General features: G+C 45.0%; 1 protein-coding gene across 1 annotated transcript; it reads left to right on the forward strand.

Annotated features, from left to right (window-relative positions):
* Positions 1-68: 68 nt before the first annotated feature.
* GRSF1 (G-rich RNA sequence binding factor 1) lies at positions 69-15,321 on the forward strand. Its single transcript, XM_044680763.1, has 10 exons — positions 69-290; positions 2,760-2,916; positions 4,712-4,867; positions 6,543-6,686; positions 8,097-8,232; positions 10,239-10,420; positions 11,118-11,239; positions 12,627-12,762; positions 14,180-14,264; positions 14,696-15,321. Exons 1-9 carry the CDS (start codon positions 150-152, stop codon positions 14,227-14,229), a joined length of 1,224 nt encoding a protein of 407 aa, XP_044536698.1. The 5' UTR covers positions 69-149; the 3' UTR covers positions 14,230-14,264; positions 14,696-15,321.
* The last annotated feature ends 2,477 nt before the right edge of the window (positions 15,322-17,798 follow it).

Below are 17,798 nucleotides of genomic sequence, written 5' to 3' on the forward strand. Positions count from 1 at the left end.
GCCGGCGCACGGGGGCCGCCTGCCTGCCGCTCTACACGGCCGCAGGCGCCTTCCCTGCGGGCGTGTCGGGCCGCCGCCGCTTGCTGCTGCTGCTTGGGGCGGCCGCTGCCGCCGCTGCCCAAACGCGGAACCTGCAGGCCGGCCGCCTGATGGGCCCGCCGCCGGCCCCACCTGCAGCTACTTCTGGTCCTGTGGCCGCGGCCGCCGCTTCCTTCCAGGCCTTGCGCGGGCCTCTGCTGTCGGCCGCAGTCCCCGCCACCGCGCCCTCGGCTGGCCGCAGCTACAGCCAGGTACGTGGCGCGCGCCGAACCGGGGCCGGGGTTGGGGTGATAGGGAGGGTGCACGGGCGGGAGGAGCTCTGCGCGCGCACCCTGCTCTTGCCTTTCCTCCGCTCCCTGAGCGTGCGGGGCAGACTGCCGCGTGCGGCGCTCCGCTTCTGCTGCGTGGCGCGCGCCCGGAACGCCCAGCGGAGGGCTTAGGGGGAGGGGCGCAGGTCACGGCTTATCCTTTCCTGACTGAGAGCTTGAGCTGGATACGGGTGGCCCAGAAGCTGCCGGGTGTGGGCGCTGCTCGCCAGTCCAGCACTGGGAAGGAAGGGGGATGGGAGGGAGTCGGTTCCCCAATCCTCCCACAAGTTTCTTTCTAAATTACATGCCCGGTAGAAACCTGTCTCCCCTTTCTGGGACTGTGTGATGTTTGCCAAGACCTTGCAAGGCCAGCTTGACCTCGCGGTATTTGTTAGGAGTTGGGTGTAGCAACCCTACATCCCCAGGAGGGAACCCCAAAGGCGCATCCACTCCGACCCCCAGCTTAGGGACATAGAGTTACAGGTCCAGAGCTATAGGAACTTAAGGGGCCATTTCTCTCATTTTACAATTGAGGAAACAGCTAAATGACTTGCCAGTCACACCGGAAGTAAGCAAGCAAGTGTCGGAGGTAGTTTTTGAACCTAGTTGAACCTAGGCCCGCCGAACCTAGGGCCAGTGTTCTTTCCTTGGTCCCCCATACCTCCACTCACCTTCCACTCCCCATCCCCCTAAGCTAAGTACCTGAGAGGACAATTGAGTGAGTTGTCTCAAGTTACAATGGTTGGGCTCCCAACTTCGAATTCGTGCTGTGACACCCCACACATTGTGCACTGCTGCACTTGCAGCAGGACTAACTCGCAAAACCAAACAGCATGGCGGCTTTTGGAAAAGGTGGGTGGCTAACTAGCAATCCTTCTTCCAGCATGCCATTAATTTTTTGTTTATTTTCCTGATCTGGGCACCTGCAATGCCCTTGAGGTCAAAGACCCTGGCTCCTCTATTTTTGTACCATGGTCTTCTACATAGTGAGTGCTCACTGTTTAAGTAAATGTTGGTATAGTTCTGCCTCATCCCAGCTCCCTACATTAGCAGGTCTCCTCCCCACCCTGCCCTTTGTAATGCAGGATTTATGCAAGGTTTCTTGCATTTGCAAAATTACCTTAGGCAATCCTGTCAGTTAGGAGAATGGAACTCTGGCCTGGCTGGTGCTAGTCCCCAGAGCTGACAGTTTGAGCTGGGACTATAAAAACCCCTGCAGAACCAACCTTCTGATTTCCTTGACCTCACCCAGACACCCAGCTACCCCTGACTTCCCCTTGGGAACCCTGGGAGGTTGAAGGGAGGTTTGGTTCGTGGAAAGTGGGCAGGATTTAGATTAGGGCAGCCTAGCAACAGGGACTCCCCCAAACCAATTCATCAACTTTATCTGTCCAGCTGGTGGACCAAACAACATCAGGGCAGTGTTAAACTATCTCTGGCTGAGGGCTGGTTTCCTCAGCCTGGCCTTACCTTCTAGGTCCATAGCCAACACTTGCCAGTCACCCCTAGCAACAGTCTCTCAAGAGCCCTAAACTCTCTTGCCTCAGTTTTCCCTTCCGTGTTAAAATAAACCCTTAGCCTGAAATTGTGAACTTCTGTAGGTATTATAACATCATCTTGGGCTAAGGAGAGGAAAGAACTTGACTCTAAAGGAAGTACTGGGCAAGCATCCATTTTATTCAGGAAGTGTGTGAGCTTCACTTCCTGTTGAGTTCTGCTTTCATTCCAGCAGGGAAGGACCCCTCACTCTCCACCTTAAAGGAGCCTGTAGGTAGCAGGGAGACTGACTGGGCATCACAGCTCAGGCTACACATCCCTGACAGTCTCAAATCCCAGGAGACACACTTGTACCACCAGCTCCCCTGTTATCAGCCACATTATCTGCTTATTACACCTTCTGTTCCTTAAAGGTCAAAGTTAAGTCTCTTAAAGGAGAGGCAATTCTTGTCTGTGTGACAAGAAATAATGTGGCACAGACTTGTCTTTTTTAGTGACTTTTACTTATATTTTCATTAGTTTGCTGAACTGTCGAGAATCTTATAAAGCTTTTAGTTTCAACTTATTTTAAAATATTTTTCCATGATTTTTAAAAATATTTTCCATGATTCATTTTCTCTCTCTCCCCTCTTCCCTTCCCCTTCCCAGAGCTGACAGGCAATTTCACTGGCTTATACATGTATTATCACTCAATGTTTTCCACATTATTCATAAGCTTTTAGTTTCAAAACACAGCCTAGATTGAAATTCAGGCCCCATGTAACTTCATATACAATAAATGGCAAAAGGGAAGCAACAATCACTCTTTTTTGCTGTAATTTTGTTTGACCATTAATGCCATCTTTGATTTCCAGAAATGTTGATATTAAGAAGTTACAAAGAAACATACTGTACATTTCCACTCTCTCTTTGAAGGATTCTAATACCTATCTAGAAGAACTCCCACCACTCCCTGAGTATGACCTGACTTCATCCAAGTTAGGAGAAGAGGAAGAGGATGATGTATATCTCATTCGTGCCCAAGGATTGCCTTGGTCCTGTACTGTGGAAGATGTGCTTAAGTTTTTCTCTGGTATATTTTTACATCTGTTTGAAATAGATAGTTTTATTTCATTAGATAGTATCTATGTTCAACTTAATACCATATAAAAAATAAATCTCGGATATTCGATGAGATGATATTAAGTATTGACATAATTCTTGGGAACATAGTGTTCTCTTTATATGCATTTATGAAAAATTAATCTTGTGTATTGTATGGTGATCCATTTTCAGAGAACTAGAATAGGATGAAAATACATTTAATGCTCAAACCACATTGAACCTCATTACATGATACAACATTTGGATTCTATATACCTCCACACAGTATCAGTATTTGACAGAACTGACCATCTTGGGCTTGCTTCTGTTGGTTTGTTTCAGAGTTTTAAGTCCCTCCTGAACAAATAGAACCTTTTAAAAATACTTCAGGAGCTACTGTTGTTTTTTCAGCATCATCAACATAGATATCACTAATACTTAGAAGTGTTCATTTATATTTCTTCAGTTTTTATTGAATTTTCTTTGATTTTTTTTTTCTAGATGGGGTTCAAACACAAAAATATGAAGAGTGGCAAACTTGGCTTGCTTCCTCTGTGGTGCATGCAATGTATTCTCATACAAGATAATTGCCGTGTATCATAAAATCTTTTTAAGATGTTCACATTACAGAGTTTTCTTTTGTGTTCAAATCTGTTGATTTTAACCATCATTTTTCATGGTCCTTTAAAGGGAATGCATTGCTTTTAAGTAGTAGATGCTTCCTTAAAAATACTTTGGAGGTGAAGGACAACTCAGTGGATTTAGAGCCAGGCCTAGAGATGGGAAGTCCTGGGTTCAAATTTGGCCTCAGCCACTTCTTCCTAGTTGTGTGACTGTGGGCAAGTCACTTAATCCCCACTACCTAGCCCTTTCCACTTTTCTGCCTTGGAATTCATACACAGTATTGATTTGAAGATAGAAGGTTTTAAAGAAAAAATACTTTACTGATTTTATTGAATTTATTAAACTCTTTGTTCATGTAATTGCCAATTAAAATTAAAAAGTCACTCAAATGGAATTCTTGTCTCAATTTGCTGAATTACAAAAAAAAAGTGCATTTTCTTAGTAATAAGAGAAAGATAGTAAATTAAAAGTGAGATGATTCAGAGGAGATATTTGAAAATATCTGAGTTGGGGAGGGAAATGTTTGAGTTCCTTTAGATAATAGGGAAGTCTTGAAGTCAGTGTCCTATAGAAAAACATTTTACCTGGATCTCCCTTGTACTCTGTTGGAGATGATTCGCTAAGGCATGCTTGCTTGCTTACCTTGTTCACTGAGTTCCACTTAGAGAACATGAGCATCGTGGCTCTTCGCATGCCTTCAGTAACATGAAGAGAATATCCTGCTTTAATGCCCTAAAACAGAAGGGCACCCTGGGTTCTTGAAGATTGTACCAATGAAAGATAATCAGCTGGTATGTCCTACCTGGATCTCAATGCCTATGCCTTGATAGAGGAGATGTGTTTAATAAATATTTATTTTTTATTATTTATGACAAGGGACTTCATTTCTTGTCTAAGGGCTAAAAAGGCTCACCCCTTCCTGCCAGAAATAGATTCTTTTGGCTACAACCACTCATGAAACTAGTTACTAAATTGGGGCTGGAAGCAGCAACCACATGGCAGGACTCAGGAGTACTTTTGGCCCATGTACAGTTCATGAGAAGACAATAGTTATGGAGTTGGAAGTATGTATGAGGGGCAGGAGATGGGGCATAGAGATGAAATGAATGATGGATTTGTATTTGAGTTTTTTCCTTACTTTTCTTTTGTCTTGTTTTCAGACTGTCGAATCCGAAATGGTGAGAATGGGATACATTTCCTCTTAAATAGAGATGGAAAACGCAGGGGAGATGCATTAGTTGAAATGGAGTCAGAGCAGGATGTAAAGAAGGCCTTAGAAAAACACCACCTGTACATGGGTCAACGCTACGTAGAAGGTAGAGGGTATATGGGAATATATGTTTATATGGGAATGGGATGGGCGAGGGCCCTGGGTTCTGGGGAAAACTGATCCTTCTGTGGTGCATTCATACATAGACCTCTTCTCATTTGATCCTCACTGGCTTCTACAAGGTCATTAGGACAAGCATTATGGATATGTATGTTTTACAGCAGGGAAAGCAAGGTTAAAGAATTTGCCCAACGTTATGGAATGAGTCTTTGGTTGAACAGACATCAGAAGCAGAGTCTGGTTTCTTTTTCAAGAGTTAAAAATCATAATCTGATGAAAGGAAGAAGAGTAAAGGAAAATTTAACTGAAACTCATATAAGAGCATTTACTCCAAACAAACAACATATAATTATGATGGTTCAATCACTAGCTGATTTTTGGAGTCATAACTAGTTTGTGGATTTTTTTCCCTTTCAGACCAGTCCTATAATTTCATTGGTAGAAGGAGGCAGTATCCCTGCCAAGGAAACTTACTTCAGTGCATCCTTTCCACTCTGTTTTAGACTAATGTCCTAAGACATCAGTGACTTGCCCAGAATCACATGGTATTTATCAGTATATCAGAGAAGGGCCTTGAACTCTGATATTTCTGACTCAAGTTAGCTATCTAATAAGCCATGACCTTTCCCCCCTCCTCAATAACTTTGGTTTGTTCTCTTGAGGCCTTTGTCTTTTTAAGACACTGAGAGGCAAAAGTTTTGGAATTTTATACATACACATGTGTGCACAGGGGTGTACTGTAAGGGTAAAATTATGGCTGGACTGAATGTATAAGAGTGTGGTTGCCAGGAATTAATATATCTCAATTACAAATGATTTTTTAGCAATTTATTTATAAAATAGAGGGAAAGCGTGAAAGTAGTGGTATGAAAAAGAGGGCAGAATAAGAGATCTAGCTTAATGAGTTAGACTATGTTCTCAAGCCCTGAGTTTACTCCAGCAGAGCTCCAGAGCTTCAGCTGGAGGACGTAAGGTTCATTTAACAAGGGTTTTAACCATGAGGCCTCCTCCCAGACAAGAGGTCCCTCTGGAAGCTAATACCTCCAGGAAAGCCAGAGAAGGGAGTCAGCCTTTTTTCACTCACCCACATGATAATTCTAAGGGAAAGCATACTTCAGTCCTCAGCCAGAGCTCCTCCAGGGTCAAGTTGAAGGCGAAAGATCTCTTCACAGGAGGTTCTTGCAATTTATCAAGACCATTCCTTTCATCACTTCCTGTGCTTTCCTCCTACTTTACATGCACCAAATACAGCTGATTAGGACTGCCCAAGGGGGGCAGTCAGTCGATTCTGATTCATCACCCACTTTTGCACTGGGTCACAGACCTCCCTATACTTAAGGATAAGTGGGGTGTGTACACTTTTGGTGATTAGACCTAAAAATGGGCAGGATCCATTTAATCCCATCTGAATGTACATATTTTTACAATATTTTGGGGTTGTTTTTTTAAACCTAACTTGGAAGCCTGGAACTTTCTTAGAGGAGAAATTAATGTATGAGGGACAACTATTCCTGTCTTGACTACTGGTTTAGACTTCTTTTTGTAACACCAGAACAGCATCTCTTTTGGAGTTCTGTAATCTGAGAAGCATACACCTAGTGCCCCCTTACTCTGTGGTTGGTAGCATTTCTGTATCTCTTCTGGTGTTTTTACCTCTGTAGTTTATGAAATAAACAATGAAGATGTGGATGCCTTAATGAAGAGCTTGCAGGCCAAGTCAAACCCCACGATAAATGATGGAGTGGTTCGTTTGAGAGGACTTCCTTATAGCTGCAACGAGAAGGACATCGTGGATTTTTTTGCAGGTGCCTCATGTCTTCACCTTGGGTCTAAGACCTTTTCTCACCACCTGCCTTCCACCTCATACTTCAGCTGAGCCTTTTCCTAGATTTGTAGTTATTTACATTAGAAGAAATCGTACCTGGTTATTTCCAATACTTTTAGAATATTGGCCTGTTTTGTTTTCCTTTGGAAATACTACTTGTTCTCATTATAGAACTATTTTTTTTTAATTAAAAAATTTTTTTTAAGTCCTAATATCTTATATATATATATATCCTTCTATATTAATTTTATTTGTTACAGGGCTAGGCAATGGGGGTTAAGTGACTTGCCCAGGGTCACACAGCTAGGAAGTGTCTGAGGCCAGATTCGAACCTAGGACCTCCTGTCTCCAGGCCTGGCTCTCAATCCACTGAGCCATCCAGCTGCCCCCCTATAGAGCTATTTTTAAGAAATCACTTATTACTATTTTTCTCTTTTTAAAAAAAATATTTTAACTTAATTTTTTAAAACCCTTCCATCTTAGAATCAATACTTTATATTGGCTCCAAGGCAGAAGAGTGGTAAGGTTAGGCAATGGGAGTTAAGTGACTTGCCCAGGGTCACCCAGCTAGGAAGTGTCTGAGACCAGATTTGAACCTAGGACCTCCTGTCTTTAGGCTTGGCTCTCAATCCACTGAGCCACCCAACTACCGTCACTATTTTTCATTCTCTCCTTTCTCCCTCAAAATCAAAACCCTTTTTAATGAAAACATATTTGTACAAAACAAAATTGTACTTCCCAGCTGTGTGACCCTGGGCAAGTCACTTGACCCCCCCATTGCCCACCCTTACCACTCTTCCACCTAGGAGCTAATACACAGAAGTTAAGGGTTTTAAAAAAAAATTTATACATTGGAAGGTACAGGTCTCATTTTTTTAAAATTCACCACTTTGGATTCAAAGCTGTCCTGCTTGTCCCATTCTCTTTCTGACCTTCTTGTTCTCTTCTTGCATCCTTTGAAATGTTACAATGGCCCTTTCATCTTTTTCTTATTTTGAGCTATTGCTTATCATTTTTCTTCCTCCACAAAAAAAAAAATGTTTAACAAATGAGTGTAGCCAAGCAAAACTAATCACTAATCCCACCACGGCCTTGTGGTGGAATGATGTCTTTCGAGCTGCCCTTTGAGCATCTCCCCACCTTCATCAGACCACAATTAGTTTTGGCTAGCTTGTTACACACACACACACACACACACACACACACACACACACACACACACACACACACACATCCCACCCCCCCCAACCCCATGCTGTGTCCTATTATGGGGCCAGGGGCTGTTATGAAAATCCACAAATGGAAATGATATGCAAAATGACTGATGTAATTTTTTTTCACATCCACGTGATTTAGGGACAGTAGATCAGAATCATTTCTTGGTTCTTAGGTCTGAATATAATTGACATAACATTTGTCATGGACCACCGAGGGAGAAGGAAAACAGGGGAAGCCTATGTGCAGTTTGAAGAACCAGAAATGGCCAACCAAGCTCTGCTGAAACATAAGGAAGAAATTGGGAACCGGTGAGTGAATAGGGCTGTGAAACTAATGTGGAGAGTATGATTTCAGGAGTAATAGACATGCAAGATCCTTTTGTCTTAAGAATAATCTGGTGCAGCTAGGTAGTTCCATGGATAGAGGTAGGAGTTCTGGGTTTAGATGTGATGTGGCCACAGACATGTTTTAGTGATGTGACCTTGGGCAAGTCACTTAACCTCCATTGCCAGGCCCTTACCACTCTTCTGCCTTGGAGCGGTTACACAGTATTGTTTCTAAGACAGAAGGTAAGGATTTTAAAAAATAAATAAATAAGCTGGTGACCAGCCTTTAACTTTTTCAAATACATTTGTAAAGATCTATACACAATTAGTTAATTGTTAGCTTTTCACACAGCTCCTCCAGGACAACAAAAGAATATAAATAAAGCCAGGTAGGCATTGGGCCTAGAACCAGGGGGACAAGTTCAAATATTGCCTCTGACACTTGCTGGCTGTTTGATCCTAGCAAATCACTTAATCTGTCTGCCTTAGTTTGCTCAACTATGAAATGGGAATAATAATATCTACTTCCCACTATGGTGAGGATCAGCTGTGATTATAAATATATATATTTTTTACAAACATCAAATTACTGTATGAATGCCAGCCATGAGAAGCGAGCTGTTAGTTCCTAATGATTGAACTGGATTCAATGTAGGATTTTGGCTGTGTGGCATTTTGCATTTTATAGAATTTTTTTTTCATTTTAGCTTGTTTTTTCCTGCTCCCTGAAATTTGTTGCAGACCTTAGAAGAGGCAAGGGAAGTAGAAAGCATGACTTCCGGGAGCCCTTTGTAGAAAGCTTTTCTACCATAGGCACTTTACTGATAGTGGAAGGCTTATAGCTGAATGTACAGCAACCAGAGATTTACAACTGAAAGGGCCTTAGAGGTCAGTGAGGCCAGCCTTACTCATTGTACACAGGAGGAAACTAAAGCCCAGAGACTTTGATGTTTGATGACTTGCCTGGGGTCACATTGTGTGGGCAGGCCTCACTGCCTCTAGCTCAAGACTGCCTCTTATATTGGAGATCCCCAAACAGCATCCAGCGGTAAGCTGGGAGCTGCCACTAAAGAGGCTGGACTTCATCTCTTGGGCTTTGCTTCTCTGGAGGTCAGGACAGAGGGCTGGGCAGGCCCCAGGCCCTCCCAGACCTGGCCTTCTCCCTGGTCCCCATCGGGTGGGCTGGTAGGGCACTCTCTGGTTCTGAGGCAGGAGGAGAGGGGAAGATGATGGCCATAGGGCAGCCAGGCCCCCATCAGTTGTGAGAGTCCTGAGGGGCGCCTGGCCGGGGACAGAGCCCGTCTCTGGGAGCTGCTGGCCAGGGACTGTGGCAGCCATCGGAGGCTTGGGGGATGAGACAGGGTGGTCTCCCTTGGGCCCTGCCCAGCTTCTGCCAAATGTTGTTAGAGGACTGTGCTGGGCACATTTTCATATTCATTTAATAAACACTGAGGGGACATTCAGAAAAGTGGCCAGGCATGCTGCTGTGGTCAGCCCCTACCCCTCCCTTTCTCCTTGCAGCTGGCCTGCTGCCTTCTGGTCTTCAGGAACATCCAGGGCCTGCCGGCATAGGGCTTGTTCTCTCGTTCTCACTGAGGTGTGAGGGTGTGTCCCAGAAGCCCGCCGGCCACTTCACCTGTCAAAGAGCTGGCTCTTCTGGGACACACAATTCTTTTATAAAATAATCCACAAACGTAGATAATTAAATACACATACACTGTGAGGAAATAGAATCCTTAGCATTGCACAAAGGAGCCTTTAGTGAGGGTTAGACTTGTGTGCGGCCATGGGAGATCCCAGAAGCTCCTGACGCCTGCTCCCCTTCCCCCCTCCCCCGTGGGGCTGCTGTGGGCTGCAGCACCAACGGCTGCATTTCTGCTGACCCTTCCTTGCCTTTTGTGCTCCCTCTATTTGCCCCCCTGGCAGCACCTTTCCAGGGATGCAGCTTTGTATTTAAATGTGTGTGTTCCCATGGACTTTTGAATCAGGTACATAGAAATCTTCCCAAGCAGAAGGAATGAAGTCCGAACACATGTCGGGTCTCACAAGGGGAAGAAAACGGCGCCTTCTCTGCTCAAGTGTATGCCTGAGCCTGGACTGAGCTTGGAAGAGAACGACAGGAGTGAGGAGCTTCGTACAATCACAGCTTTTGAAAGTGAAAAGGAAGGGGGTGAGTCTTGGGGTTCTCTTGGGTATCCAGAGTTTGAAAGTGGCTGTGATGGGTTTGCTGCTCATGCAAGGGACAAAAAAGTAAACCCGGATGCTCACAAGGGGTGATGAAGAGATTCCCCAGACTCTTTGCTCCCTTCACTGCCCCCTTTGGCCACCTTCTCAGTTCTGTCACCAAAAATCAAGCAGAAGTCCGAGGAAGGTGGTGAGACTCTTCATGACCGCCCTGGGGCTGGGGGCCTGAGATAGAAGAAGCCCTTTCAATCATCTTATCAGTGAACTTACTCTCTTGCTGCTACTTAATGAGCTGCCCAGCAGTCCTTTCTGACTTTCTCGTCTCTAAGCCAAAAAGCATTGCCTGCCTCAACCTCAACTCAGAACCACTGATCTGGGCTCTGTGTCCCTGATATGGGAGAGGTGACTAAAAAGATGGCAGGTGTGTACCCAGGTCCCTGACTCAGAGTAAGGCCTCCCAAGGGCGGGAGAACCCCAATTGGTGTGCCCTTAGATGGGTTGGGGCAGGCTATGGAGGTGGCTGCCTTTCCTTCTCTTTCTCAGGGTCCCTGACACCCACCCGTGCTCAGTAGCATGTGGGGGGATTCATATGTGATGTCTCACAAGCTCTCAGCCTGAGTACAAACCATTTTGGTTTTTTGGAGGGCAGGCAAACAACACTGGGGATTTGTTCTTCTCCCCAGAATTACCCAAGGAAACTCCCGAGAAGACCGTGGAGGCCACTGATTTTGGAACTATGCCTTCTCTGCATTTCGTTCACATGAGAGGACTCCCTTTCCAAGCGAATGCTCAAGACATTATAAATGTATGTGGCAGGAAGACTGAGCAGAGAGGGAGCCCCAGGCACCTCTGGGGCACTTGTCCTAAAGGATCCAGGGAGGGGGATGTCTTTTACTTTTCTGTAGTCAGAAGGTGGGTTTGCAGAGCATGCTTTCAGGGTGATGGGAGAGATGCAGAAGAGGGCTTCCTTCTGCACCCCACTTGTCTGTCTTACTGACTTAAATGTGGAATGGATTGTGGGGAGAGGAGGGTGATCATTGAAGCCAGGAAAGTGAATGGAATCACTGAGGGAGAAAGAAGGAAAGTGGGGCCAGAGACCAAAATCTTGTGGGATCCAGGCATGGCGGGGACAGAAGGACAGAAGGGAAAGCAGGACAGGGTCCTGAAAGCAAAGGAGGGACAGTTGTTGGCGTGATGGGAAGCATCAGCTGAGGGTGGCCTCTGGGAACAGAGAAGCTGCTCTGACTTGGGGGTGTGCAGGGTCAGAGACAGGGAATGGGGAACCAAAGTAAGCCATTGGGGTGGAGTGGAATCAGAGGAGGTGATAATGGTGACATTGGGGGCTGGGTGGCACAGGGAGCTGGCTTGGCTTGGAAGTGGGCGGCTATAAGGCCAGTAAAACCCAAACGAGAAGGGGATGTGGAGACCAGGGACCAGAAGGGATTAGACAAATTCAGAACTATAAGAGCATAACAGCCTGTATTTTGAATAGTGTTTTAGGGCTTGCAAAATGTTTTATAAATAATTTCGTTTAGTCCTCACAACCACCTCAGGAGGGTAGGACCTGTTCTTGTCTCTACTTCATCAATGAGCATACAGAAGCGGGCAGGTGAAATGACATGCTAGGTCACCCAGCTAGGAAGTGTCTAGGGTTGAATTCAGGTCTGCCTGACTCCGGGCCCATCACCGTTCCCTGGCAGTGACGGCGAGCACAGAGGCATGGCCCTGTTGGCACATGATCAAAGGGTAGTTAAAAAGGTCACTTGTGCCTGTGGAGGCTGAAGAGTTTTGGTCATCCCTTGCTTCAGGCCTTCATTCTGTGGGTGCCGGGAATCAGGGTGGGCTGTGCCTCCTTCCCTTGGGAGAATCTTATAGGCTTCCTGATCACCCGCGAGCAGCACCTCTGCATTTCATTTATGCTTCAAGGGTGCTTTTGCTGCTTGGCACAGCTCAGAAGTGTTTCTAGTCTTGCTCTCTGCCAGCGCTTCAGCCCTGGTGGGTGCCATCACTGCTGTGGAGCTCCCTAAGGGTGGCCTCCAAGTTTGGCTTTTGGTGGCAAAGGCAGGAAAGGGCCTGGGAGATGAGGAAGCGAGCCAAGAGGGGCTCAGGCACAGGTGAGGACGGGGGAGGACAGGGTAACAGATGGACAGGCAGACACCACCTCTGGGCCTTCCTGTGTTTCCTCCATGTAGTTTTTTGCTCCTCTGAAACCCGTTCGGATCACCATGGAATACAGCTCTAGTGGGAAGGCCACAGGGGAGGCTGATGTGCACTTCGAGACTCATGAGGATGCCGTAGCGGCGATGGGCAAGGACCGCTCCCACGTGCGTAAGTGGTGTTCCCATGGGAGGCGCCAGAGTGGGCCGGGCTTCTGAGCCTGCCAGGAGGATGGCTTTCTGTGCCCTCTCAGAGGCTGCAGGGCCGTCCTTGGTCCCAAAGTTTGTCTCTGAAAATCTTGGTGACGCCACCTGGAATTAGGGGATACTTTTGACCATTTAGCTGGCTTGAGCTTTTACAGCCCTGGAGGTTTAACTTCTTGTGTTGTGGGTCACTTTTGCTTTCTTTCTATATGTCACTGTCCCATTAAAGTAGCTAACCCTCCAGAAGGAACCATGCCCAGCAGCCCCTCCTGGCCAGGGGAGGGGATCCACCATCAGGGAGAGACCTCCTGGTGAGCACCTTCTCCCTCACTGCCGGTGCTTCCTCGCTTCTGGGGCCCACTGGGATTCTGTTAGGGTCACCCACATCATAGCCCTTTCAGTCTATGGGGGTCTACTTTGTTATCAGCCCTTAGTATCCCCAAAAGTGCCGCAGTGAATATTTTGGTGTCTTTTTATCTTTGATCTCCTTAGGGGATATATATATATATATGTATATATATATATATATGTATGTATGTATATATATATATGTGTGTGTGTGTGTATGTATGTATGTATGTACTAATTGTGTTCTTTGGTTAACAGTATGGAAACCATAGTTCTTTTTTCTTCTAATTCCAATATGTCTTCAGATCAAATGGACCATTTCTGTAATCCCTCTAATACCATTAACATTTTTGGTTATCGTCAGTTTGCTTGGTGGAGGGTGAAAACAAGAGTTGTTTTGATTTGTATTTTGAGAACTGTTTGCTTGTAGTCTTTGACCACATTTAACAAATGGGGGAATGACTTTAAAGATTTCTTTTTGAACCTGATAGCAATGGGTAGATCTCCTTGAAGTGAAAGAGTGCCTTAGGAATACAAAGCTTTGCCAGATTGGAAAGGATTTTATGTAGCTTTTATTTACAGTGTTTAAAATTAATTTTTTTTCAGAGTTTCATATCTAGTCTCACTTTATAAACTTTCTAGAGAAGAAAATGTTATAATCTATATTTGTAATTCCACAAGTAGCATTATAATGTATTTTATAAAGGCTTTGGGCACATTCCATTTGTTAAATATAGAGAGTAATGTCCCTGCCATTATTATTAGGCATAGTTGGTACTGAGAATATAAGAAATAATCCCTAACCTCAAGGAGCTTCTCCTAATACAAATGAGAAGACGACAAGTAAATTTATAGGCACACACTGAGTTAAGTACAATATGTTTTTTGGTCTAGTCTCTTAAAAAGGAAAAAAAAAATTTGGAGAAGTGTCTTGGGAAGGTCTGGGTTGGTGGCTGAACAGTGGGGAATCCTAATATATCTGTTTTCCCCCTTTTAATCAGTGCTTTATTATTATTATTCTTTTTGGTGCTCCTCAGAGCATAGGTATATTGAGCTGTTCCTGAATTCTTGTCCAAAAGGAAAATAGCGTTGCCAGGAACGTCATTGAATCCATAGAACAAGGTAAATTTAAGATCACCTAGAATGAGAAGATTTTCTTTTGGTAACAATCATGACTTAAGAGGGTCCATAAATTTTCAACAGGAAAATCATGAACATTAGAGGGAAACCTTAGTTCACATTGGAATACTTCCAGTAGGGGTTTATTGCCACGTCAAGTGTGGATTTGATTATACTATAACAACACCATGGTTGCAAAATTTTATTTAGTCTTAGCAACCTTGTAGAGAGTATACTCACATTTATGTCATGTCCAGGGATGGATCTGCAATTTCCATAGTGTAAACACTATGATTCTTATTCATGGCCTTTCAAAACAGTCCATCCCCATTGTTTAGGATGTGGTTTCTAACCACACGTTTCTCCATTGCATGCACCGAGAGCCTGAGACTTTGTTTTTCTGCCCAACATTAAGCTGTGCTTTTTCCTAACAGCGGGGATGCATCCTTTATGGAGTGTGACTTCTCAAGACTTCATTGTGAACAAACATGCAGGGGGCAACTTGCCTGCTCTGGGTATGGTCAATGGACCAGCCACGTGTGGGACATGAGATTTTGAGACTTAACCTCTTTTTAAAAAACATCCTATTGTATAATGAAAACTCCTTTGTAATATTGTTTGCCAGAACTCTGGGCTTAAATTTTAGTCACCATATAAAACATTTTCTACCAAAATTTCCTCCAACAGCTCTATAATTTCCTGAAAGTCATCTCTAATAAACATTAGCATTTATCTAGTGGCTCCTTTGTGCCAGGCGCTATCTCATTTGATCCTCACAACAGCCCTGGGTGGGAAGGGAGGGGAGGAGCTACCCACAGTCTTCAGAGTAATTGATAAATGTTTAAGCCAGTGATGGACAAACTGGCCTGTGGGGCCAGATGCTGGACCCCTGAAATGGTGGGTCTCCTAATGTGACGAATACAATGAGTAGGATACAATGCAACTTCGAAAGAGTTGCCTTAGAAACAGACTGACAGATGAGCATTTCCTTTCCTTTGGCCCCCTCTTTAAAAAGAAGCAGTTTGTAAGAAATTTGATAAAGGTTCAAAATGTTTTTTTTCTGGCTTTATTTTTAGGATGAAGCAGAAGCATTTCATTTGCACACCTATCTTGGACATGAAATCCAGAGTTTTATCAACAGCTTTGTCTAGGAAAACTTTTTTTTTGGGGGGGGGGGGTTAATAGCTTTGAAGAAAAATTCCATAGCTGACTGTTTAGAAAAGAGAAGATTCAGTTTGGGATTATGAAATAAACCACACATTAAGTTTTTGTTTATACTGTCTAGGATCGGATTGAAAATCTGATCTTTATTTTATATGACTGCACAGCTTGGTGAGTGAGGGCAAACCTAACCCAGCTATTGTACATTTTTATTCGGTTACCCTTGTTTTTATAACTTAGACAAAGGTTTTGTTCTCCACGAATGGAAAGCCCTGATGCAAAACTCCTACTTTAAAGGCTGTAGTTGTAGTGAAGTATCGACAACTGCAACCAGAGGCTCACCAAAGCAGGGAAGGCAGGGTGGTCTGTAGGTTCCACATTCACCAGTGACAAGAGGAGGGAACCCAAACTGGGTGTTGGCGGAGGCCAGGGGTGATTCATGTAAATGGCGTGGGCCCCTCTGCCTTATGATACCTAACACTGGTCCTTGATGAATTGATGTGGTAATTAAGCAGTACTCAAAGGACTCTTGGATCTTAACTTCATCTTTGAGGTGCCTGAACTCTTAGAAACACACAGCCCTTTTGGGTGTAGTTTGGAAACGGTAAGCGCAGCTCACAAGTCCATACAGCGAGGATAGCAACTTTAGGCAATGGCTAAGAAAGCACATGAGCCTCCTGTCTGTCTGTACATGCGTGCTGTGAGCAGGGTCGCACCTCCTGGACATCCTTACCTTGACCTGCCGTGAGGGGCACAGGGTAGAGGTGGAGCGTGCCAGTCCCAGGAAGGGTCGGAATACAGCCAGGCTCCTTTCACATTGTGGCAGTGTTTTCTGGCTAACTCTTTTAAATAGTTCCCTTGCTTTGCTTGGGATAGAGGCCAGCCAGTGTGTGCATCACTGTGGGTCTGGCCAGAGGAGCCCGGGGCTATTGGGTGCTTTCCCCTCCCTTTGCTGTGCCTCTTCTCAGGAAGACGGGCAGTGGTTTCCCAGGAGATGCAATGGATGACCCAGGGGTTGTGGGAGAGGGTGGCTTCGAGAGGGGAATTAGGGCTTCTCTCCCATACTTCCCCCTATGTCATTACCAGCTAAAAACATCAATTGCTGTACTGTAGTCAATAAAAGGCTGATTTCAGGCTGAAGAGTCTTCATTCATGGTGTGTGTGTGTATGCATGCATGCGTTTTAGTTCAGTCCCATCCCAAATCCCCAGCCCCCTCTGGCTGTTCAATCTAGGTCTCAGGCCCAGCAGTATGGGTTGAGGGAGTTGTGGGACACCACAGACACAAAGAACCCTTCCTTGGCCCTTTGCAGAAGTCCCGTTCCTGGGAATCAAGAGTTCTTTTGAGATGAGCAGAGACCCTTTGGTCACAAGTGGCAGAATTCTGGAGTTAGGGTGCCATGAGAAGAGGGAATGGCTCTGTGGGTACAGCCAGGCTTGGAGACAGGAGGTCCTGGGTTCATATTTGGCCTTAGACATTTCCTCACTGGGTGACCCTGGGCAAGTCACTTAACCTCCATTGCCTAGCCTTTACTGCTCTTCTGCCTTAGAATCATTTAAAATGTAAGGGGTAAAGTGTACTCCTCCCACCCCCTTTTGTCTGACCCCCTAGCATTGGTCAAGCAAGATTGGGGATTTTGCTAATTATGTCGTCACTTAGGGATTGATTGATGTATCTGCTGAGTTCACACCATTTCAAAATTATAATGCAAAATGTGCTAACTGGTGCCAGCCCACTGGAAATAATTAAGCACTGTTCAATTGTGTAAAGAAAATGTGCAAGAGACCTGTGACCAAAGGAAGAATAAGGTAAGGGCCAAACAGATGAGGGAGATGGGCCCATTGTCCTTTTTTTCCTCTGGTGGGATTCAAATTCATTTACTGCTGGTAAGAGCTTTATGAGTCTCTTTCCCATCTTACTCCTACACTCTTCAGGACAAGAGGCCAGACACAGAATAGGATACTGTGAAAGGGAGTCCCTTCTGGACAAAGGCACAAACATTTTCATTCTTAGTGGAATCTTTCCCCATCGGACTTGTCTGGCAAGAGAAAAGGGGCCCTTTAAGGGCTTCCGTTTATATTCATCTGGTTTCAAAAACGCATTGAAATGGCTTTTCATTTAGTTCACCCAAGGTATCCTGAAGGTAGGGGCAGCCAGGGAACACAGGAGAGAACAGGCCAGGCCTGAAGCCAGGAAGATGACTCCCTGAACTCAAGATGTAGCTTCAGATTACCTCTCTTAGCTGTGTGATCCTGGGCAAGTCACTTAACACTCTTTGCCTCTCTAAAATGAGGAGAAGGAAATGGTAAACCACTTTAGTATCTTTGCCAAGAAAACCCCCAAAGGGAAAGACACAATGCAACAAAATTCCTTTTGG

This window comes from Gracilinanus agilis, chromosome 6, assembly GCF_016433145.1.
Source record: "Gracilinanus agilis isolate LMUSP501 chromosome 6, AgileGrace, whole genome shotgun sequence".
NCBI lineage: Eukaryota > Metazoa > Chordata > Mammalia > Didelphimorphia > Didelphidae > Gracilinanus > Gracilinanus agilis.

What these genes read in the sequence shown, in the direction of transcription:
- GRSF1 (XM_044680763.1), top strand. Translation starts at nt 150, where the DNA reads ATGGGCCCGCCGCCGGCCCCACCTGCAGCTACTTCTGGTCCTGTGGCC. An exon ending in CTGGCCGCAGCTACAGCCAG is followed by an intron (nt 291 to 2,759) that starts GTACGTGGCGCG and finishes CTCTCTTTGAAG; the next exon opens with GATTCTAATACCTATCTAGA. An exon ending in AAGGAAGAAATTGGGAACCG is followed by an intron (nt 8,233 to 10,238) that starts GTGAGTGAATAG and finishes CTTTTGAATCAG; the next exon opens with GTACATAGAAATCTTCCCAA.